This window comes from Amia ocellicauda, chromosome 7 (genome assembly GCF_036373705.1).
Source record: "Amia ocellicauda isolate fAmiCal2 chromosome 7, fAmiCal2.hap1, whole genome shotgun sequence".
NCBI classification, from domain to species: domain Eukaryota; kingdom Metazoa; phylum Chordata; class Actinopteri; order Amiiformes; family Amiidae; genus Amia; species Amia ocellicauda.
The window spans coordinates 7,753,188-7,777,216 of NC_089856.1; the positions used below are offsets into that span (position 1 = coordinate 7,753,188).

The following is a 24,029-nucleotide window of genomic DNA, read 5'->3' on the forward strand; positions in this document are numbered from 1 at the left end:
TTTGACTACTGATAATCCCCCCCACCACCCACTCAAAATGAGATGTAGATTAAATGTGAAAAAATGTAATGTGACAATTGCAATAAATTCTTAACTATTTTAAAATACTTGGCTAACAGTTTTAACAACTTTGTGAAATACACATTAGGCTATGTATATAAAAATAAATACCTATAAGGGGACGAACTGAATTGCCATAATAATGGAACAGCAGTATCTTGCATTTTGCAAGCACTTTTTTTTTTTTTTTTTTTTCTGATAGTCATATGGTTTTCCATTAATTACAATTTCAAATTAGCTATAAAAGGTTGTGAAAAGCTTTTTTGTTTATAAAATATGGGTGCCCTCAGTAATTTAAAGGAGAGTTGATGTGTGCATAAGAAAATATTTTGCAATTACAGCGTAACCTGATCGACTAGAGTTTATTAAATTTTGTATTCAATAATAGTTTAATATGAGCGGAGACACAAATGCCATAACATTAGCATCCTTGAGGTAATGTTTTCTGGTCATAACAGCGAAACAATGTATAATTATACTAGGTAGCTAATTTCCAATAATACACTTAACTAAACAATTAACTTTTCCCACATTTTCAAAACAGTCAAGATATAGACTAATGGTCTATATTAAGGGTGGGGAACGTCGAGCCTCCAGGCCGTATACGGCCCCTGAGGCCGTTTGCTGGGCCCTAGAGTCCATTTAGGGAAAGAAGAAGAGAAGGAAAAAAATCTGTGACATACACTTAACACTAGACGCCGAGTTTATGTAATAAACATCTCTATTGCGTTTTAACTGCATAAACACAAACACATTTACCTAGAATAGCCAAAATCGGGTTATTTTCACCGGTCATTAAAATACATAACTCAAATATAACCCATAATTCTGCCTGCCCTTTACAATAGTGTCAGTCTGGCACACAAGTGGCGATCTCTACCCGTCTACAGTCTTTCATGTGCTTGAAATACACACGCATTGTACAGCATTACACACGTTTTCTTACAACTGTAGTCAGATTGAGTGGATACAGTGATTACCCGCAAATAAACATGGATTGGAAATGGAGATTGAAGAGAGCTCGTTTTGGAAATGCCGTATACATGAACATGACTGATTCAGGGCATCAGTGATAATGGGAATGACAGATCATTTGTGGGTTTGCACCAGTGGTGTGAACACATTGCGAGTGAAACGCCAGGTCCAAATGGCACCGAGTGCTTTTACTCTACTGATCAATACGCGATCGCTTCTGCACATAGTACAGAGATCAATAGCGCAGCACATCGCACGCAAAATAATGATTCACGGACATTATCAGCGGAAGAGCATTTATTGCAATGGTATACACTCACCTAAAGGATTATTAGGAACACCTGTTCAATTTCTCATTAATGCAATTTTCTAATCAACCAATCACATGGCAGTTGCTTCAATGCATTTAGGGGTGTGGTCCTGGTAAAGACAATCTCCTGAACTCCAAACTGAATGTCTGAATGGGAAAGAAAGGTGATTTAAGCAATTTTGAGCGTGGCATGGTTGTTGGTGCCAGACATGCCGGTCTGAGTATTTCACAATCTGCTCAGTTACTGGGATTTTCACGCACAACCATTTCTAGGGTTTACAAAGAATGGTGTGAAAAGGGAAAAACATCCAGTATGCGGCAGTCCTGTGTGCGAAAATGCCTTGTTGATGCTAGAGGTCAGAGGAGAATGGGCCGACTGATTCAAGCTGATAGAAGAGCAACTTTGACTGAAATAACCACTCGTTACAACCGAGGTATGCAGCAAAGCATTTGTGAAGCCACAACACGTACAACCTTGAGGCGGATGGGCTACAACAGCAGAAGACCCCACTGGGTACCACTCACCTCCACTACAAATAGGAAAAAGAGGCTACAATTTGCACAAGCTCACCAAAATTGGACAGTTGAAGACTGGAAAAATGTTGCCTGGTCTGATGAGTCTCGATTTGTGTTGAGACATTCAGATGGTAGAGTCAGAATTTGGCGTAAACAGAATGAGAACATGGATCCATCATGCCTTGTTACCACTGTGCAGGCTGGTGGTGGTGGTGTAATGGTGTGGGGGATGTTTTCTTGGCACACTTTAGGCCCCTTAGTGCCAATTGGGCATCGTTTAAATGCCACGGCCTACCTGAGCATTGTTTCTGACCATGTCCATCCCTTTATGACCACCATGTACCCATCCTCTGATGGCTACTTCCAGCAGGATAATGCACCATGTCACAAAGGTCGAATCATTTCAAATTGGTTTCTTGAACATGACAATGAGTTCACTGTACTAAACTGGCCCCCACAGTCACCAGATCTCAACCCAATAGAGCATCTTTGGGATGTGGTGGAACGGGAGCTTCGTGCCCTGGATGTGCATCCCACAAATCTCCATCAACTGCAAGATGCTATCCTATCAATATGGGCCAACATTTCTAAAGAATGCTTTCAGCACCTTGTTGAATCAGTGCCACGTAGAATTAAGGCAGTTCTGAAGGCGAAAGGGGGTCAAACACAGTATTAGTATGGTGTTCCTAATAATCCTTTAGGTGAGTGTATATTCGTGGAATAAAAGTGTTCACCTGGAGAGGGCTGTCAAAATGCAGTGTGAGGTATGAGCTCATGCAGGGAAAATGCAGAAACATATCCTGTGTGGACTATACGAGCTGTCAGGTATGCAGGCTAAATATACACTCACCTAAAGGATTATTAGGAACACCATACTAATACTGTGTTTGACCCCCTTTCGCCTTCAGAACTGCCTTAATTCTACGTGGCACTGATTCAACAAGGTGCTGAAAGCATTCTTTAGAAATGTTGGCCCATATTGATAGGATAGCATCTTGCAGTTGATGGAGATTTGTGGGATGCACATCCAGGGCACGAAGCTCCCGTTCCACCACATCCCAAAGATGCTCTATTGGGTTGAGATCTGGTGACTGTCGGGGCCAGTTTAGTACAGTGAACTCATTGTCATGTTCAAGAAACCAATTTGAAATGATTCGACCTTTGTGACATGGTGCATTATCCTGCTGGAAGTAGCCATCAGAGGATGGGTACATGGTGGTCATAAAGGGATGGACATGGTCAGAAACAATGCTCAGGTAGGCCGTGGCATTTAAATGATGCCCAATTGGCACTAAGGGGCCTAAAGTGTGCCAAGAAAACATCCCCCACACCATTACACCACCACCACCAGCCTGCACAGTGGTAACAAGGCATGATGGATCCATGTTCTCATTCTGTTTACGCCAAATTCTGACTCTACCATCTGAATGTCTCTGAAATCGAGACTCATCAGACCAGGCAACATTTTTCCAGTCTTCAACTGTCCAATTTTGGTGAGCTTGTGCAAATTGTAGCCTCTTTTTCCTATTTGTAGTGGAGATGAGTGGTACCCGGTGGGGTCTTCTGCTGTTGTAGCCCATCCGCCTCAAGGTTGTACATGTTGTGGCTTCACAAATGCTTTGCTGCATACCTCGGTTGTAACGAGTGCTTATTTCAGTCAAAGTTGCTCTTCTATCAGCTTGAATCAGTTGGCCCATTCTCCTCTGACCTCTAGCATCAACAAGGCATTTTCGCCCACAGGACTGCCGCATACTGGATGTTTTTCCCTTTTCACACCATTCTTTGTAAACCCTAGAAATGGTTGTGCATGAAAATCCCAGTAACTGAGCAGATTGTGAAATACTCAGACCGGCCCGTCTGGCACCAACAACCATGCCACGCTCAAAATTGCTTAAATCACCTTTCTTTCCCATTCAGACATTCAGTTTGGAGTTCAGGAGATTGTCTTGACCAGGACCACACCCCTAAATGCATTGAAGCAACTGCCATGTGATTGGTTGATTAGATAATTGCATTAATGAGAAATTGAACAGGTGTTCCTAATAATCCTTTAGGTGAGTGTATAGTACATAGTTTATTGATATACACTGATTTTATTCACTATAGTTTTGTATGTTGAAAACACAGTTTACACAGTGTTGAAAATGTTTACTTTTTAGTGTACAATTATGTTTTGATAAATGCAATATAGATGCAGAATTTTTGAACTATAAAATATTGCTTTTGAGCATTATTCCAATATTTTTTTCCCACCGTTTCATTATCTCATTGTATGCCGTTTTTGAGCTTTTTCCTTACTGTAGGCTATATAGTTATTTATGTATTGACAGCAGTGTGTGCGTTTAGAAAAAAAGTGATATGTTCTTGCATTAGAATGTAAGTTTCATCTGTATTAATGTGTTGATGTAATCACGGGCCGCAACTTTATTTAATACACCTACATTTGTGAACACTCAAATGGCCCTTGATAGGAAAAAGGTCCCCCACCCCTGGTCTATATAAAATCAAATCTGAAACATCACTGTGTGTTCAAGTTCCAGTGAATACAAAAACTAAAAAGCCCATAGGCAATCGCTGGCTATGTAGGTAGATAACTTAATATGAAATGTTTACATTTACATGACATTACTAGTACCACAGAAGGCGTTTGGCTTTTAGGTGGGTTTACATACTAGTTTGTAAACTACTTTGTCAAAGTATTTACATGCAGAACTTTTCTGTGAGGAAGCCATCCTTAGCTGAGGTAAGTTCTAGTTTAGCCAACCACAGACAAGGAATGACAAATACCACAATCCCGTTCATCTTCATTAGTGCTACATAGAGCGGCAATCAACAGTAGGCATTAAAATAAAATGCCATTGTTATCTAACAGACAAATGTTAGACTTTTTAGCAATGCTAAACTGATTTTGAAGCAACATATATATGAGCCAGTCTGCTCATTCAGTCCATACATTCCATTATTCCAAGCACGTGCCATGTTTGTTTACTTGGGAACGGGTCAGTTCAGTCCAAAGTCATTACAGCGAAGGCTGATTGCACAAATCAATTTGGGACTTGCTTATATTCTGTGGTATGATTTTTATCATTAGTTATTAAAGTGACTATTAATAACAGTATTAGGTACAGGTTAAGAACTTAAACCATGTTCAATAGTAACTAGCTTTTGCATCTCTGAACAGTTAGGCTAATTGAAAGCAAAATAAGTATACATTTATTCCAACACATTCACAGTCCTAAAATTGAATGTAATGATCAGCTCCAACAAATGTACAGCCTGTCATTTAAATAAAAGTTAATCTCTAAAAAAATAAATGTTTTTACAGTAATACTAGCAAATACGACTAAATGCACTACAGCCACACAGATTTAATTTAAAATCCACATTTCAACAGATCACATCCCTATTGCTCATTAGACCATACATATTTTCAGATGTTAAACACCGATTCTGTCCTGAGAATACAACCCTAACTAAACTACAGGGCATTTATCAGTCATTTCCAGTGGGCATGATATGCGGTATACAGTATGACCATTTTGCATAAATCACTGTTAATAGGTAAAGGGGCTGAGTTCACAGACCCTAGTCTTGGACTAAACAATATTATTTTAGGTAGTGCTGTAGACTAGTGCTAATGGAGGTTTGAGAAACCAGCCAAAATGGTACTCATCTGCTAAATACCTTGAAACAATCTTGATGATCTCCAAGTGATAATATAAGTAGATAAGTTAATGGAGAACTCTGGTTGGAATAAAAATCAGACACACCCTCTAAAGACTGAGCTTGAGATCCCTGTCCCAATTAATCAAATTAACTCCAGCTCCAGTTTAATATATGCACTAAATAAACAGACAACATTACAGAGGTTGGGGGCTAAGGATCTCCATGATTAGAGTAAGCCATCACTGTCATGTGAACCAATATAAAAATGCTTACAAGCATATATAACCGGAAATAAAATCAGAGAATGCAAGTTTCCTCTGGCCTGTGAGGAGACAGGGAGAAAGTATGAGTGTGTCAGCTTACCATGTTCCTCCAGGTAGGCCTGCAGTCTGCTCACAAGTTCCCCCTTATTACCTTTGATCTCCAGACCTCGAGCTGCACACTCCTGCTTCAGTTCAGCCAACTAAAAATGGACAAAGAAATACAGATCAACTACGGGCTGGTTTCATAAACTCAGATTGGCACAAGTCATCGACTATCCATTGGTCAAGACTAATGCCAATCAAGGTCTGTGAAACCAGCTAATTGTAAAAATGCAGGTATTAACTAGTTTAAACCTCTCCCATCACGCTGATTGAGTGGGATCGAATAATGGGATTTATTCAATGCAACCAAATTAACTTTGCTATTAAATACCTAGGTACTATATTGTGCATTGTTTACACTTGAGTATCAAGTACATCCGGCTGTGTGGACATACATTGGCTTTCCTTTGAATGGAAGTATACATTATGGGTGGAATGCAATACGAACAAAATGTTGGCTACACTGCTATGATACAACCAAAACCCAACAAATTAGATAAAACGAAGTACAAGCTGAGCGTTGCCGATCCATGTGTGCAAATAATCAAGAGGCCCAAATCCTTAATCCGTGAAACAATAATTACGAGACATATACAGGCAAATTGAAAAGAAAAAGCTAATTTAGAGAAGTGTTCCGAATATGTTCCAGACCAAACTAGTCAATTAAAACAGTAATACAATCATCGCTAAATGCGTGAAATCCTACATTTGAAATAATCCATGGCTTTTCATTTTGCGACGATTGCTTTTGGCGCTTTGGCAGCACCCATTTAAACTACTTTTTAAAATCTCCGGACAGATCTATCCACTACCCTACCAGTACATAAACATGCGCGATATCATGTAGATTGCTTAAGTTGCGTTACATAAAGTTACGTTTTTATGTGCTTTATTTGCTTTTTTTTCTTCTTACCTTAAGTTTGTGAAGCTCTACAACCTCTGCCATCTTGATTCGATGCTTGTAAGCCTCAGCCAACCGCCGTCTGCTTTACTAATGAGTCACTAAGACGATTTCTGATTGGCTAAGACTGATGCGTTTATTTTAAAGAGATACTACAACAGAAAAAGAAATCTGCTGCAAGCAAAAAAAAAGAAAAACATTTCGAACAACATTAGTTTGTCTTTTAGTTGTTTTCCTATTCCTACTCTTTTTATTTATATATACTTCATGTTTGTTTCTGTATCTGGAATATAGATTAATACATTCCCATCCTAGTATCATCTTTTCATTTGAAATTGTAAGTATGGGTAAATGATGTAAAAGCAATAGGTTTCATGAATATAAAATGCTGGTAAACGTAACCTATGCATGTTTGTTTTAATGTAATCTTTGCGGTAAGGTTAATAAACGTATCCCAAAATAAAATCAATTAAGACAAGAGCTGTAATAATTTAACTACTACAAATAAATTCAAGTTTTGTTAAACTCGATTCAATCAAATTCAATTCAATTTCTGAATTATTGTTCAACAAACAATTAAAATATTAAAATAATAACAACCAGACCAGCAGCCAGACTTCCTATATGTATTTATTCTTGCTACTGCTGCTGTATCAGTGTAAATCTATAGAAGCAGAATAAAAACATGTAAAGAAATTAAACTGATTAGCATGTCCCTTGACCAATCATAACTTGCAACTATTGTAGACAGGCACTTCAAAGGGCCAATACTGTGTCAATAAAGAATTTACACGACCAATTGGACACTACGCTGTGGGAGGGGCTTGTGGGCGGCGAGCGAACCCTGCGAGTCCACGTCACTGTTTAAGTCATTTGCGAAGCAACTAAAACTGAGGTAAGATGTCTTAAAAGCGTGGCGTTGAAACAATGAGCCACACTAGTGATGTTTGTTTGTTGTGTTTTACGTGTATCAGTGGAATATCGGTCAAATAATGCCGATCAATGTGATAGTAGAGGACTCCGTTAACTAGTTTTTAGAGAATCTGATATTTTATTGGAGATGTTAAGATGGCTGACGTGCTGATAAGAATGAGGCGGGATGCTGCGCAACGAAGGGCATGGAGAGAAGGGAGTTTAAAATGAAAGGCGGCTCTCCGGAGTAATACAAAGGAGTAATACAAACCAGTTCAAGTGATGTTGTTTTGTACAATTGTCCGTCCATTTTATAACACAGTTGGGTTAAGTCCCCTCCAGTAAGCCTGAGGCGTGAAGAATAAAGCGGGGATGAAACGAGCGAGTCGCTGGTCTGCCTGAGACTGTTCAGTGGGGGTGCACGACCCCCCAGCCTCCAACAAATAGTAGCATAAACTTCAAATACATACTATTTAAAAGGTTTCTGTGAGACCCGAGATAGCCTTATTTTGATGATGCCATCCCATTGTTTCATAGAAAACAGCGTGAAAAGTTGGAAAAACACGTGCATTTGAAATTTGATCAAGTGCATAGAAAATAACAAATCGAACCAATATATTTGATTCAGCATAATTTTATATCACTAATTACATACTGCTTCTCAAGTAACATTTTCACATTGATCACATTGAGTGTAACTGATCTACCAGAAATATGAATACAAAAATATAAATATAGGTATCAAAAGTGCCTAATATAAAATAATTGTAAAATAAATACAAAGACAAGCCCTATCAAACTTATTTTTGATTAAGTAAGTATATTGATGAGTATTTGACCATTAATTCCATAGAACAATCTTCCAAGCCTGTCATAGTCCTGATGCATGTTGGGAAATTTACACAAAATATGTGGTTTACCAGACCAAAGAAAAAGATGCCAAAACCAAGACATTCTCACACGCTGATGATCTGAATGGGAGATTACTATGTCTGACATAGCAGTCCTTGTTCCTGCTGTTACACGGTCTCGTTGTCTTTCTCAGGTCTGGGCATGAACAGAATCCGGATCCATGTGTTACCATCAAGCAGAGGCCGTGCTGCACCTACAGCCCGAGCCCAGGAGCCCCAGACTTGCTCCTATGCCCGGAGACCCTGTTCCCAGCCTCGCCTGGAGGGCCTGGAGTTCTGCATCAAACATGTGCTGGATGACAAGAATGCTCCTTACAGACAGTGCAGCTATGTCTCCAATAAAAATACCAAGCGCTGCCCCAATGCAGCCCCCAAGCCTGAGAAGAAAGATGGGTGAGTTTTGCTTGAAAATGAGTTTCTAAGGGTTGATTTTTATTTCAGATCAATTAGGAAGCTTTGAGAAGAAACCAGCTGTTAGGTCAACAAATCCTGTGGCTTTGCAGGGTGAATAATCAACAAGAGTTGCATTTCTCATGCAATTTTACAAAGCTCCTGGACCTGTCCTGCAAAATTTGTACAATGCAAGTTTGTATTATGTAGTAGAACATCTGTTATTATGAGTTTCATGGCATTGTGTTGATAACATTGGGACTGTATGAAAGTGAGGTTGGGGAGTACAGTTTTGGTAATACTGCTGCTAATGTGCTGATATCTTCCTGTCAGAATATGTGGAGATTGTGGCAGTCTGTGTGTTTTGTGCATCTGTGTGGAGGCTGATGTAATTGTTCGGGATGCGCTGAGCTCTGCTGTGCTCTGTGGTTGCCTCTAACATCCTTCTGGTGGCATGTTGTGGTTTTGCAGAGTTTCGTTCTGTGCTGAGCACGCTCGTAGGAATTCACTGGCTCTCCAGGCTCAGCTCAGAAAGGCCTCGTCTGGCCCCTCACCTGAGATTCTGCTCTCTCAGCTCAGCGGATACAGCAAACCAGAGCCGGGGCCTCCTGGCCAGGACTGCGGCCGTAGCGAAGCCAATCGTATACTGGGTAAGGACCTGTGGGCTAAAGGAATTTATTCTCAAAGGTAGTATAGATGAAGGAGTTGGGGGGGGTGGGGGAGGAGAGGGGGGGGGTGGTGTGCAACTTAATCTGTACCTGTGCCCATTCTATTTGTATACATATATATCTATTCACTTGTACATTCACCTAAAATCAGAATTGGGCAGAATGAAAACTGGAATTTTATCAGATTGCAGAAGTGTCCCAGAGTGTTGAATTTTGAAAGCAACATATACATTGGACAGATGCAAAAGAGAATTGTATAGTTGTAATTTTTATAATTTTGGGGGGGTGAGGTGGATCACCTTCACTTTGGTGCTTTTCCAGTTGCCATTACCTTTAAGCAAATGTAATGTACAAAAGGAACCTGTAATGCAACATACGACCAACTTATAAAGCATACATTACATTTATACTTTTGAGGTTGAGGGCTCAACAGATGCGTCTTCTTTCTAGATGAAGACAGCTGGAGTGAGGAGGAACAAGAGCCAGCTGTAGTGGATCAGACCTGGAGAGGAGACCCTGACAGTGAGGCTGACAGCATTGACAGTGACCATGAGGACCCCCTGAAGTAAGCTTATTCTACATTGTAATATGGGTGTTAAATGCTCAATATAAAAATGCAATTAATACGGATCGGTGTTATAAAGATGATTGATAGAAAGATGAAATCCACCTCTCGAAGTCTTCACAAATGTTTTGAAGGGAAGGAGTCTATGCCCCAAAGCTTTGAGGTTCTGCTGCCCTGGTGGAGATCATGGTAATGGAGATGAAAAGTGAGGTTTAGATTAATTTAATTGAGTGAGGAAGTAAAACAGTATCTTAAGCACCCATATAGTGTGATTATACCTAGGGTTGTGCCAGTATTCTATATCAAATATCAATACCAGAAGATACTTGTGTATCTCTATCACAAGTACACCTTCATTTCAACCACATAATTTAAATAGGTAAAATATTTTAAATAAACTGGAATTGACCAGCAGCCCAGCTACAGAATAGGCCTATTTATCTTATTCTTCTATATCAATTTCTCTGAAACGGCCCTGAATCAAGTCCTATAGCTTGAAGTAGCTGTTGGTTTCAAACAGGAGCCAAAATGAATACCTTCCTATGGTCTGTTGGACATCTCACGGTTTTCAAGAGGGGATGCCCAATTCAGTTGGAAGGGACACCATTTAAAACCCTAAAGCTGATCTATATACTCTCATTTAATATGTTCTGCCAATTTTCTCGCCTGTTAAATTTTACATTCTTACAAATGGTTGTTCATTGTTCTATTTTATTTGTACGTCAAATTTAAGCAGCCCTTTTAAATCTATGTAATTTGTTCAGTCTGTTTCAGAAAATGATTTGTGAATATCTATTTTTAATCAATTTATTCTATTGTAGCCCTTAAAATTGAGACCTGTTCGTTTACTTGAGGTTCATTAAAAGTACAATGGTTTATTGGAAAAAAAAATCCTTAGTTTTGTAGTGTTTTTAGCAGGTTTTCAACAACGTAAGATAAAATGATACACCCCACAAAAGAAGTTGTGTTTTGGTTCCGATACCATATGCAGATTTTGCTTTTGTTAATCCTAATGAAGACGTGTTAGTGCCTCAGTTACTCTTGGGTTCATTACCTTTTGATCTCTTTAGGAAAAGGATTACACAGAAGTAAATTAACTGTATTTTGTTTTCTTTGATTAAATAGTTTGTTTTTGTTCGGCAGACATGCAGGAGTGTATACGGCGGAGGAGGTGGCTTTGATCACCCGAGAAAAGCTGATCCGGCTGCAGTCCCTTTACATCGACCAGTTCAAACGTCTGCAACACCTTCTCAAAGAGAAGAAACGCAGATACCTGCACAGTCGCAAAGTTGAACATGAGAACATAGGTAACGCGGCCTGGGCTTCTTGTATAATATTTCACAAAAAACTAGTGTAATGCGTGAAAGTTTCTCTCCCTGCATCTTCAGTATTTTTTACAGGCAGTGTTAAGAATCAGAATGTCTTTAAACCCCTGGAATGTGTGTGAATTTATTATGACAATACTATGTTGATTGACATAACTGGCACTTATGTTACTGACTGTCCCACAGACAGCCACTAATCATACAAGAACTTTTAGAATTCTGCAAAGCAAGAGTGTGTTTATGTGCATGCTACATTTAAAATGGGGAGTGATGCTGTTTTGAACTGGAGCAGGCATCTGTTTTGTACAGGGAGCAGCCTGCTGACCGGTCCTGAGGGGCTTTCGATGAAGGAGAGGGAGAATTTGAAGAAGCTGAAAGCGCTGCGGCGTTATCGCAGGCGCTATGGAGTGGAGGCCCTGCTACACCGACAGCTCAGGGAGCGTAGGCTGGCAGCTACAGAAGGGGCTGCCCAACAAGTCAGTTTGTACAAAGAATAGCCAACATTTTTTGAACACACGTGCCCTTCTTACTTTAATTCTTAATGCAGACCTTGCTGTTAAACTGAATGCTCTTTACCTTGTTCCTCTTGCAGTCTTACAGTATTATCTTCTCTGCTTTCCATATTGTATTTTACATGAACATTGAAATTTTAAGTAAAACCTGACACTTGCATGCAAATCAAGGGCACAGTTTACCAGTTCCAGTAATGAAAGCAGCGTGTTTTTTTTTTTGTTTTTTTTTGTCTGGTAGTTGACAGATGCTCAATTTTTTTTATTGTACAATCTTCTAATCTCTTCCTCAGGCTCACACCACTCGCTCAAGCCAGAGGTGCATCTCCTTTGTTGAAGGTGCCCGATGTTCAAACCAGTGCCTTCCAATGACGCGTCACTGCATTTCCCGTATCCTTTACTGGAGTTCCATAAACTATCAATTGCTTCAGGTCAATAATTGAAAAAGGTAAAAGATTTGCACTAGACTGGAATTGACCAGCAGCCCAGTTACAGAATAGATATAAACTGGGTATAGACTATTTCATTCTAGTATAAGTAGTGCTTTTCTGTCCAGAAATTGGTCATGCCTATTTAGCTTATCCTTATATATCGCTTTTTTTCTGAAACGGCCCTAAATCAAGGCCTATAGCTTGAAGTAGCTGTTGGTTTCAAACAGGAGCCAAAATGAATACCTTCCTATGGTCTGTTGGACATCTCACGGTTTTTAAGAGGGGATGCCCAATTCAGTTGGAAGGGACACCATTTAAAACACTAAAGCTGTTCTATATACTCTCTTCTAATGATTTGCCAGTTTTCTTGCCATTGTTACAAATGTATAACTAATGTAATAAGATTGTGGATGTTCATTTGAAATACACAGATGCTCGTATTGCTCTCCTAAAACGAAATCTCGGATAAGTACTCATGGAAAGGGACATGATTTAGTTTTGCTTATTTAACTTCACACTAGCATTACATTTACATATACCTTTATAGCAGTAAGTCCTATATTTGGAGGAAAATGTATGTTTTCCCAACATGTTTGTGCCATTATGTTTACGGTTTTAAAATATCGGCATATATTTTTCTTCCATTCATTAATTTCACTTATGAGAATTTGTCATAGATTAAAGTATATAAAGAAACAGTATAGATAATTAACAAGATGGCTCTTTCAATTATATTTTTTATGTACCACCTTTGCTACAATTTCAGGCTTTCAAAATGAGTATTCTGCCGCCATGCCATATCCACCTCTCGGTCAAGCCAAATTTGAGATTCCACTATAAAACCTTCAGCAGCCACCCATTCAATTCCATAGTTTCTTTGGGTTTTCCTTCACCGTGGCTACATAGACATCTATCAGGACAGTAACCAGGTGCTGTTTAAGATGTGCCCTGGCCTGAAGGATGTGCCCTGTGACCGGCCTGTGCACATGGGTCAGTCAGAAGAGCCTCGGTGCCCACTGCATTTGTCTCTGCCACCACCCATGTACCAACCCGAGCAGGAGGCCCTTGTTCCCGAGCAGCTGGCGCCTGTGCCCATGGACCTGTACCTGAGCGCTGCCGAGCTGCAGCCCACAGAGAACCTGCCTCTGGAGTTCAGTGACGTAAGACTTGTTTTTATTCTTTTCTCAGTTTGTAACCATTTAATTCTAGTTTATTTAGTTTTAGTCTAGTTCATTCTGACCAGGAATGGGCCGTGCCTATTTCATTTATTCTTTATATAGACCTCTTGTGAAACGGCCCTGAATCAAGGCCTGTAGCTTGAAGTAGCTGTTGGTTTCAAACAGGAGCCGAAATTAATACCTTCCTATGGTCTGTTGGACATCTCACGGTTTTTAAGAGGGGATGCCCAATTCAGTTGGAAGGGACACCATTTAAAACACTAAAGCTGATCTATATACTCTCATCTAATGTTTTGCCCATTTTCTTGCCCGTTCAATTTGGCAGACATTGCAAATGCAAAGGACTACATGAATGTAAAAGAAATCCTCTTTTACAATAATTGAGGCAGAGCTCTGGACTGAAGTGAACTGGATGCTGTTTGTGTGGTTGCAGGATTTAGACGTGGTGGGGGATGGGCTGCAGTGTCCCCCCTCTCCCCTGCTCTTTGACACGGCCCTAGCGCTGGAGGACCAGTCTATCCGGGAGATTGCAGAAGCGCCGATGGACATTCTGACTGGGGAGGAGCAGCCGGGTCTGGAGGCTGCAGGGCACAACTCAGCGTCCCATCCTTCAGAGCTGGACCTCTCGGACAGGCACACACAGCCTATGGAGGGCCAGGTATGCATTTTGCCTTCCTTTTGCTCAACTAACATTGCTATAGGCACAGGTACAATTTTCTAATATGCACGGCCAATGGCTTATGTAGATGTGCGTTTGAATTATTTCGGGAGTCTTCACTTGTGAGATGTCCAGTTGTATGTGGATAATTGTAGCTGTTTGTTAAATTAATTATGGTGGGAAATGGCCTAATTTATAATCCTATTCTAAAAGGTTTGCCCTTTTTATTTTGGATCAATGGAAAATGGATGGATTTCAATTAAATGTACCTTTTGTTTTTTGTCTTCCTCTTCAAATTGCTAGGTGTATAATGTTTTATAGTAGATTTTAAAGGATATATGTATACACATACTCAAGTAAGCAGCAATTTTCTCAAAGGTTACTTGGTTTTCTGAAGCAACACATTATTGACATTTCACTGTGTTTATACCATTCAAGTTGCTCTTCAAGTCATTCTGGTCTGCTTTTGTTTTTGCAGGGTGTTTCATTGGGAATCAGTGGAGGTGAAGTGATGCAAGGAATGTCTTCAAATTTCAACACAATGCCTACAGATGCAACCTGACCAGCACAGAGTAGCCATACTAAATATAAAAAATACACATCTAATATCAACACTGGTACCTTGTTAAGCTATTTGACAATTAGTAGGTGACATTTGTCACTGGAAATGCTTATCTATCATTTAATTCTGGGTCTTGTTGCAAGCAAAACCGCATTGTTCCATGACTTAATTGCACTGCGGTGGAACAGAGTAGTTGTACTTTGAGTACTGTAGTGTCCATGTGCTCCAAAACTTGCTGGTGTAAAATATGTAAATTCCAGACTCTAAATCGGCTATTTTAATACATTACTAAAAGTATCTGTTGGCACCTCTTCAAAGGTTACTTGGGTTGCGGTGGATAATGTTCACTTGCCTTTGTGCATTTGATCCTGCTATGGTGTTCAATTTGTAATAGATTAAATGGACATTTAATGGTGAAGAAATAAAACAACTTGTGAGTTTCAAAATCTTTAATTCTGTACAGTTTTGTATTGGAACATCTACATTCTTATTTAAGCTTACACTTCTGTTTTTTGGTAACTTTTAATTCAAGACCAAAATCAGTGCCTCTTTGCAACTTGTATTGCCTCTTAGTGTTCCCACCCTATCAAAATTAGTTTTTGAGCAATACCATCCAATATTGAATTGGTTACTTCACTTCGAATGAGTATGTTCTGCTTTGAATGTACAATTTGATTCCATAGTATAAAACTAAAATTCACTTAATAAGCTTTCAATAACCTGCTATTCAATTTTTTGGATTTGTATGTGAATGGGAAATTCTTTTTACTATATTTATTTAATTATAATATTTACTGTCACTAGTTTCTGAACCTTTGTAAACTGTGTGGTACAGTCTTTGTCCAAATGAATGTGAAATGCATTTTATGGAACTGTGTAATACATTTGACAGTATGGCTTTACCATTTAAACTGTAGCACATTAGCCATGGGGGTTCTTGGAGGGAAAAACTATTTCCTTCCAATGTATTTTTTAAGAAAAATACATTATCAAAGAGAAGATCTGGTATGTTTGTCATTTGCAGGAGTCTATAGGATACGCTATAACTCAGTTTCCTGTAGCCAATGTTACCTTCAAATGTCTTGGTGCCACAAAGGGAGTGCAACGTATCAGCCACTACTACCACTAAAGGAAATGTGGTGGAGCTCTGACTACATGGATTATTAACAAGAAAAACTAGGGGAATAGATGTAGAATATTGCTAGTGCCTTGTGTTTATCTTGACTGGGGTTTGTAACCTGTATTTCAGTCCTCCAGCACCAAGAGGCTGATATAGGCTCCTCTGAAAGCCACTTATTCCCATTGCAATATCCTAATTTCAATTATTTATCATTTATTACTTAATACATACATCAGAGCAATGCACAGGGCTACAGATGCCCTTTAATCATGTCAGGTTTTTTTGTATTCTATGCATTAATTAAATGATCCCCAGAAAGATGTATATAATTTGTCAACAGAAGTGTTTCTCTTTTTTAAAGATGAAATACTTATTTAATGGAATGATATTCTGTGAAAATGTGCCCATATGCAGAAGCCATCCATGGAAATGGTAAAAATTGATGCGCATGTATTATCTGTCTACCATCTTCTGCCTTGGGAAACATCTTGGGCATTAATCAAAAATGTATTAAAAAACATTCAATTTTTTTTTCATTTGCATGTAGTAGGCATTGGTCAATTTTGGATTTACTGTCAGCATTAAACCCTGGAATAGAATCTAGGGAAAATCCTTATTGAAAAGTTGTGAGCTGGATGAATATTTATTTTGCATTTATCCCCATTGTATTTTGTATTCACTATATACTTTGACCGCATCAAAAATAAATTGGTGCATTTAAAGCTTTTATTATAAAAAACCAACAGCTCAAAGTTTTTTTAAATAAGTCAGTTTATTGATAGGGTATTTATTTTAATGTTTCTGTTTTGTCAGAGCTTAATGTGTTTTCTTGATAACCACTTGTTCAGTTACAGAAAAGATTGCCTACAGAGACACCTGTAGGTTAACTAATGAATTACAGTTTGTGAAAACAATTTAAGACTCTCTCTCCCTCCACATATATTGGATTTGCAAGCTTTTGAAAAATTGCAAACTTAAAAAAATTAATCAATTATTTTTAATTCAATATTATTGTTTTCCAGTCTATGATATCCAGGCAGATATTCACTGCATTTTGGATTATGATGACATATAGCTGGATATATTTGTAACTGAAATGTTTTCAATACATTTAATGTTTCACAATTCAGATTGAAGATTTTCATACCCATATGAAACCAGTGTGGATCTGGTGATGATGCATTTAAAGGCATAGAGTGAAATCAGATGCTTGGAGTAGATTTACAACTAATAGCTAAGTGCAGTAAGAAAGCAGACAAAAGCTTCCAGCATAGCAAACTACAATACACATGCATGCAACCCCTTTCTCTGTGTTGTGTACAGGTGAGAGTGAGTTGTGGCATAAAGTTACAGTTATATATAATAAATTAGTTATACATAGTCCAATTGTTTTACACCCCAATTTGGAATTGCAAATGATCACTCTGCTCACTGCTATGACCCAGGTTCAAATAAAATATATTAATTAAGATGAAGGTATACAGATGCTGGGCATTAGCAGAATGCAAGTTCAAGACATTGAAAAGACACAGTAAGCGAGATTATATTGAAGCACTAAAGGCTGTGTTTTTTAAGTGCACTTAGAAAGAAAGTATTAAAAGTAGAGTTACACATGAAGGATTTAGTCTTAGAAGATGAAGCCTGTGTCCTCCAACCTGCATGCCATTAAAGCCGACTGCTATTTACTGCACTGGAAGGCCAGAATATCCACTGCCACTCGCCAAACCTGAGATGCCACAGGGGTCATTGCCTTGCCACTGTCAAGTATAATTTCACATATTTTACTTTTGTGTGTGGACATACGTATAGTGTTTAAGTAGTATGAAAATGTGCACCCATTGGGTATTAATTCTTGTAAGGCTTTAAATTAAATCGGGTGCTTGTGATGGCAACATAGATTCTGCTGTTTAATGTACACTTAAAAATGTCCACCTCCACTTTCAGTAGTTGTACATGTCTTCAAGTAGTAGCATTGTTATAGATGTTCATAAGTCAATGCCAGGGCCTGGCTAGAAAATGTGCTCCAGAACCACACACGATTCTGTTATTTAATACTTTGTGTTCCTTTATTATGTTATCAAAGGCAATTTACATGATTATCAACCCAAACAATGTTCTACTTGTGTATATTACAAGTGGTTGAAACTTCACAACAAAAAATTAATTAGTGACACATTACAGTGAACAACATTTGTCATGTAGTGAGATGCATTTTTTCTAACAAATAAGAGTGCATTGAGTAAACTTGAGAGATGAAATGTGGATACAATTATCTGTCTCTCTCCCCCTCTTCTGCTAAGAGACTTGAGTCACCTTTAGCCCCGCTCTGTCCTACTCCCAGCACATCTCTCTTGCATCCACTTGCCCATTCTTCCTGAGCAACATATACAGAATCTGACTCATCCTCACTAACTGCTCAACTCGGCCATTGTCCAGATTCTGGTACTTTCTTGTCTGAATTATTGAAATTCCCTTCTGGCTGGCCTGCCTGCATTTGCTACCCACCCTTCTGGCTTATCCACAATTCATCTGCTCGGGTAGTGTTCTATCTGTCCTGATCCGACAATGTTGCTCCACTATTCCACTCTCCACTGGTTCCTGATCTCGCCTTGCATGCAGTTCAAGACTTTGGTTCTCGTCCACCATTGTCTAGACCAGACTGCACCTAGCTACCTCCAAACTAATTTTTTCCAACACTCTCTCTAGACCACTGTGCTCTTCCTGTGCAAGAACCCTCGCTGTACCCCCTTTTGGTACCCCTTCCTCCAGCACACTCCTTCTCTACCTTTGCCCTTTAATGGAGGATTGACTTACTTACAAAGGTCAGGACCACACAGTTCTTGACCACCTTCTGGTGTCTGCCCAAGACACACCAGTAAAGACTACCTGTAATAGTGCAGCCAACATCTCCTGGACATCTCAGCACTTGTATGCAGCATCTTATTGCACTTTATGCTCCTTTGTGCTCCTGATTACTGATAGCTCTTTTGATCAATTTAATGTAAATACTTCCGTACAAGTCTACCCTACCCCTTGACACACCAGGGATGGAATTATGTTTTGCACTTGTTTAGTTCACTTCCGTTAGGATATATGCTTATTGTATTTTGCACTTACTGTATTTACTGTTGTTCGTAATGCTCTGAAGATAATTATTGTAATAAAAATAATAATAAATTCTGTACTGTTCAGATAATTCCTGATAGATTCAGTGTGAGGGAAGAGGGAAGTGGTTTGTTGCTTTTGTTAAATGTATTAAGTGCCCAGTTCTACAGAATAGAAACAAAGAGTGAAGGAAAGCAATTGCATATGGTACCTGTAGAGGCATCTAAAACAATTCTCAAAGATGCCTCTTCTCAGTAAACCTTATATACAATCCTGATCATGGTCTCTGTGCATTTTCCCCTGGGAACCAGACAAACCATTCCAACCATTTTCCCTTGGGAACTGGACAAGTCAATATCCCCTTCATCCCTGGGAACCAAAATTAATATCTCTGCTTTCCCATGGGAACCAAGAAAGTAAATGCAAAGCATAATACCCCACATAGTCATAATACCACCTTGGCCTAGAGGACCAGAGCAGTGAAGCTGTAAGTGAGTAACATGTAACATTTCAGAAAAAGAAAGGGGAGCAGGCACATAGCAAGCAGGTATGTCCATTTTAACCCAATAAAACATTGAACTCCTACATCATCCTAGACAAAAACATGTAGAACATGAACAACAGGGTATGGAGCTGACATTGCAATTCCTTTGCTGTGATCATAGACTCGCTTAGCTCTTGATCAAGGTCTGTTGCCTCTTCATTGGTCAACACCTACTGCTGCTTAGTGATTTATATTGGCTTTCCATGTAACTCCTCTACTTTACTCTTCATATTTGTTGTTATCCCTGCTTATCTTCTGCTAGCTGCTTGGCTGTGCCTTTTTACTCTCCTATTGGTCAATTCCAGCTATTCACCTCAGGACTAAATCAGCACTGTATAATCTAAACTGGCCCATTTAGATTGCGTCTTTATACACTATGATCTCAGCTCTCCAATCTATTAGCCGTGATCACCAGCACTGTGCTATTTAATAACACTGATTAAAGTGTGAATGTGGCTTTTCATCATTGTACCGCTGAGAACATTAATATTAATGTTCTGCCTTAGAAAACACAGATATGAGAATAATTCCTATCATGTATTAGATAAGGCTTTAAAAGAAATGAAGGATAGAAAAAAATATATGTATAGATGTATTATTTTTTGTTTGATGAAATTGTGTTACCCTGTATTAGATTTTACTGTCAGATTGGATCTATTTTGTACACAGTGTAGGAAACCTATTATCTGAAATGTAAAGTATTCTATATTTAATTTGAGATTATCTCCCTGTTGCAAAAACAAAGTCTACCAGACCATATCATCACAATGGATGCAATATATATAGCCACTTGTATACTTCTTCTGCTGCAGTTTGGTGTATTGGTGTCCTGTTTATCAAAGTGTAGACAGAATTACTATAACACCTGTCTGCAAAGAACCTTAACCTTAAAAAGCCTTAATTTTAAAGTGAATTTTCCAGCTCAACATGCATCAACATTAATAAAGAATTCTGATATATCCAGTGTTATTTCACTGTATAGTCTGATGTGGGAGCTGCTGTCTGAATATACTCTTAATGGCAACATACTGGTATTGTATATTATACCTTCAAACTGGGGGTGCCCAATTTTGGTCATCGAAGGACTACCTAATTCAACTAATTATTGTCGTACTAGAACCAATTTACTTATCTTCCCAGTTCTTGAAGTGTCAGTGATTTAAAGAGAGCTGGAAAATGTGTTGGACTGTGTCTCTGTCTTACTCATGGAGAAGCTGAAAAGCAATAGTCTCATTCTTTTTTGATGAGGTAGCCAAAACTGGACGGCATATAATATAGAGGATACAAGGTAGGTAATGGAGAAAATGTGAATATCCTGTTATTGTTATGCTTGATGCCATTAGTGTCTGTGCCATAATAAACAGTCTTATCCTGTATTTTCCATTTCATCCATTTCCTCTCTCAAATTTCCAGCCACTGTTTACCAAATAAGTGAGGCCATACTATCAAACAAATTTGTTCATCATCCCACACAATCTGTTCGGAATAACAATTTGGTATGTTTATTTTAAAACAAATGTATTCACTGATAAGACAAGTTATTGTTTTCTCTTGTAAAAGCTATGTTTAATCAAAAGTATTCTTGCCACCACAAAATACTAACTGTAACTAACTACTCAACTAACTGATAGATGGGGACAATATATACAATACATATATATACATGACTTTCATATCTTTTATGAAACGGTAATATGTATGGACAGTCGTAAAACTTTAAAAGACTAAAATAACCCCTAAATAACTAATGCATCATATAAGCAATGATAATTAATTGGTAACCATACTTTCACAAAAAATATAATTTGCAAATTGTAGGAAACTGTGTACCAAATGTTTTGAATAGGAGAGGGAACAGCTGTGTGTTAGGCTTGTGGAGAGAGCAGGGCGTCGCCAGATCAGGCACAGGTGTGTCCAATTAGTGAAAGACACAGGAACAAAAGAAACTTGTGCACATGATTCATAATATGAAAGAAAACACTTGAAATAGAAAAATTCTATCAAACAATGCAATAATAGAAAACACTCCAAAAAGGGTTTAAACAAATACATAATAAACTGTGTTCTGGCACTTCATGTGACAAATACTTGTTTTACTAATTCTAAATATATACACTGGCATAGTGGCTAAAACAAGAACAAAACAACAAAATATAACCAGCTTGGTGAGACTGGAAGCAGCATCTAATATCCTGCAGGGTAATCATAATTATAATTATAATTTAATGTTTTATCATGTAAGCTTTTATGTGTTGTAAGAAAAACATAAAAAACACAGGAATACACACTCATATCTGCCTAAGCAAAATCGTTTTACAAAACTGAGAAATGTATTATCTGCCTAAACATGTCAGAGATGGAGGCACCATAGGTTAATCATTCCTGTTTATAGGACATACTATCTGCTGAGATTATATTATCATAATGAGTTTTAATGTGTCCAAAAAAAGTGCAATTTCCTGTACAGTGTGCTGTGCTTTAATGCCCCAAGGTCTCTAATCAAATGTGGATGGAGCTTTCAGTAGCAACACTCATATTAATGTTTCTCTTTTCAATATTGTCAGAGGTTTCTGAATTTATTTTCTGCGTCTGCATAGATTTTATCTCACAATACATTATTAGTACAATGGAATTTACCTGCTAGTTTAAAGGCTTCTCTGACAGTTGTCTTTGTAGGCACATATGCCATAGTCCTTTCTAGCCAGTAGAGGTCTCCATTACAGTTAGTTCGTAAGGTGTAGAACAAGAGTGTTTTAAGAATATCTTGATAGTCCCTTTCATAAGTGAGACCTGCTTTCTAAGGTTGCACTTCATTCCTCCCTGCACTAGGTGACCATGTAGTGCGTTTATTTAAACCACTTATTGATTAATAATCTCATGATTGCTTTAATAATCTCAATTAATCTTTCTAATAATGCACACTGGCACATTCATAAATGTCCCCAGCTATGGATACCTATTTAAAGAGACATGCATCTCTATATTACTAATAACTCATATTCAATATGGTTTGTTAGAATGTGTAAGTACTTAATTTAAATGTTATAATTCACTGGTAGTTCACTTTTGTCAACAAAAGAGTAAAAAAACCAACTGATTCCCTGAACTATTTGTATAAAATACTGAAATCATAACATCAATGTTGTAACTAATAGATCACAAAGATAACATAATGCTAATGCAGGTTGTTTGTAAGCACCACATTTATTGTCACAGTTTCCTTTAAGAAAATGTCCTGTGCATTACATTTTTCTTTAGTCAGAGATTGACATTGTTCTGTAAAACCGTGGCCATCAAAAGAAACACTTATTTCCACATCTATAGAATTGGTAACTGAACTGACAGATATGTTTTATCTTTTTTTGTAAAATTGTGAAAATATATTTCAGCTTTACTGCAAACTAATTTGAACCTTTGCAGATCTGTAAGGTTATTTAACACTAAAGTGTTTGATGAAATGTGCATTTCATTTTCCATTTAACTTGATTAAAGTATAGCCTTTTTGTTGGATTGCTTCTCGTAGGTGTCCTTTAGTTTTCAGCTTTGCAATGTATACCCATTTTTTAATGGTTACAAGCAGTTTGTCCGCTAATCGGAAAATGATTTGTCTGGATATTGCTGGTAAGGGCTATTATGTGGGCCTTACAAGTCAAATGTAAAGCTGTAAAATTTGAAAGTAATCCTTAAGGATTGTCATTGTAGGCTTCGATCATGTAACTGGCATTATTGGAGCCAAATCCAATTACATTATTAAATTGAACTTCAAATGCCTTTGAACATTTCACAGTGCTCTGTCACACCAATTAGTTATTCAGTGCAGATTGACTATATCCGCTAATATTACTGTCAGTTTGGAGTTATTCAAAATTTCAATATTCAATATTTGAGAACAAATAAAAACATATTAAGCTTCTGCATCTGAAGACTAGTCAGTAACTACAGGCACACTGTTAGACATCTTTACCAGTTGTACAATTTTCATCTTATGTAAATCAGCAATTTGGGGTTTTCAGTTGACCTGCTGTAGAAATTACTCCTGAATTTTTACTTTTGTTCAGAGATCCACGTAGTTTGGAATTATATATATATATATATATATATATATATATATATATATATATATATATATATATATATTTTTTTTTTTTTTTTTTCGGGGGAATGTTAGCATGAACAAATGCTCTGTAAACAAATTTCAAAACGAAAATAAAACAACATCATGTCGTAGTCCATCACTTTCTTTACCCTTACGTTTTTACTGGAGGTTATTTAATAGCTGTCAGTGTCAGCCTTTCATTTTCTGTGTTATTTTTTTCTGATAATAAATGTCACTCTATTGTTGACTTTCGAGTGTGGTC

The 24,029-nt window shown here is 38.0% G+C and overlaps 2 protein-coding genes and 3 non-coding genes across 6 annotated transcripts in view; 4 read left to right on the forward strand and 1 right to left on the reverse strand.

Moving 5' to 3' along the window:
- Positions 1 to 6,930, reverse strand: part of sarnp (SAP domain containing ribonucleoprotein) — a 31,036-nt gene extending 24,106 nt beyond the window's left edge. The window contains exons 1-2 of the mRNA XM_066708161.1: positions 6,806 to 6,930; positions 5,891 to 5,990 (exon numbers count right to left, since the gene is read on the reverse strand). Coding sequence (XP_066564258.1) covers positions 5,891 to 5,990; positions 6,806 to 6,838 — 133 coding nt within the window. The 5' untranslated portion in view covers positions 6,839 to 6,930. The remainder of the gene's footprint in view (positions 1 to 5,890; positions 5,991 to 6,805) is intronic.
- A 686-nt stretch (positions 6,931 to 7,616) lies between these two features.
- Positions 7,617 to 15,355, forward strand: kansl2 (KAT8 regulatory NSL complex subunit 2). 2 transcript variants are annotated; one of them, XM_066708164.1, is made up of 10 exons: positions 7,617 to 7,688; positions 8,751 to 9,009; positions 9,478 to 9,656; positions 10,125 to 10,239; positions 11,383 to 11,546; positions 11,874 to 12,040; positions 12,367 to 12,463; positions 13,411 to 13,664; positions 14,116 to 14,340; positions 14,819 to 15,355. In XM_066708164.1, exons 2-10 carry the CDS (start codon positions 8,759 to 8,761, stop codon positions 14,900 to 14,902), a joined length of 1,536 nt encoding a protein of 511 aa, XP_066564261.1. In that variant the 5' UTR covers positions 7,617 to 7,688; positions 8,751 to 8,758; the 3' UTR covers positions 14,903 to 15,355. The 2 variants fall into 2 exon arrangements, with proteins under 2 accessions (XP_066564261.1, XP_066564260.1); XM_066708163.1 differs by lacking the exon at positions 7,617 to 7,688 and having other exon boundaries at positions 7,704 to 9,009.
- Positions 10,709 to 10,845, forward strand: LOC136754234 (small nucleolar RNA SNORA2/SNORA34 family). Its single transcript, XR_010817579.1, has one exon. It is a non-coding gene; the product is annotated as a small nucleolar RNA SNORA2/SNORA34 family (small nucleolar RNA).
- Positions 12,681 to 12,817, forward strand: LOC136754166 (small nucleolar RNA SNORA2/SNORA34 family). The gene has a single exon (XR_010817546.1). It is a non-coding gene; the product is annotated as a small nucleolar RNA SNORA2/SNORA34 family (small nucleolar RNA).
- LOC136754233 (small nucleolar RNA SNORA2/SNORA34 family) lies at positions 13,797 to 13,933 on the forward strand. Its single transcript, XR_010817578.1, has one exon. It is a non-coding gene; the product is annotated as a small nucleolar RNA SNORA2/SNORA34 family (small nucleolar RNA).
- Positions 15,356 to 24,029: the final 8,674 nt, after the last annotated feature.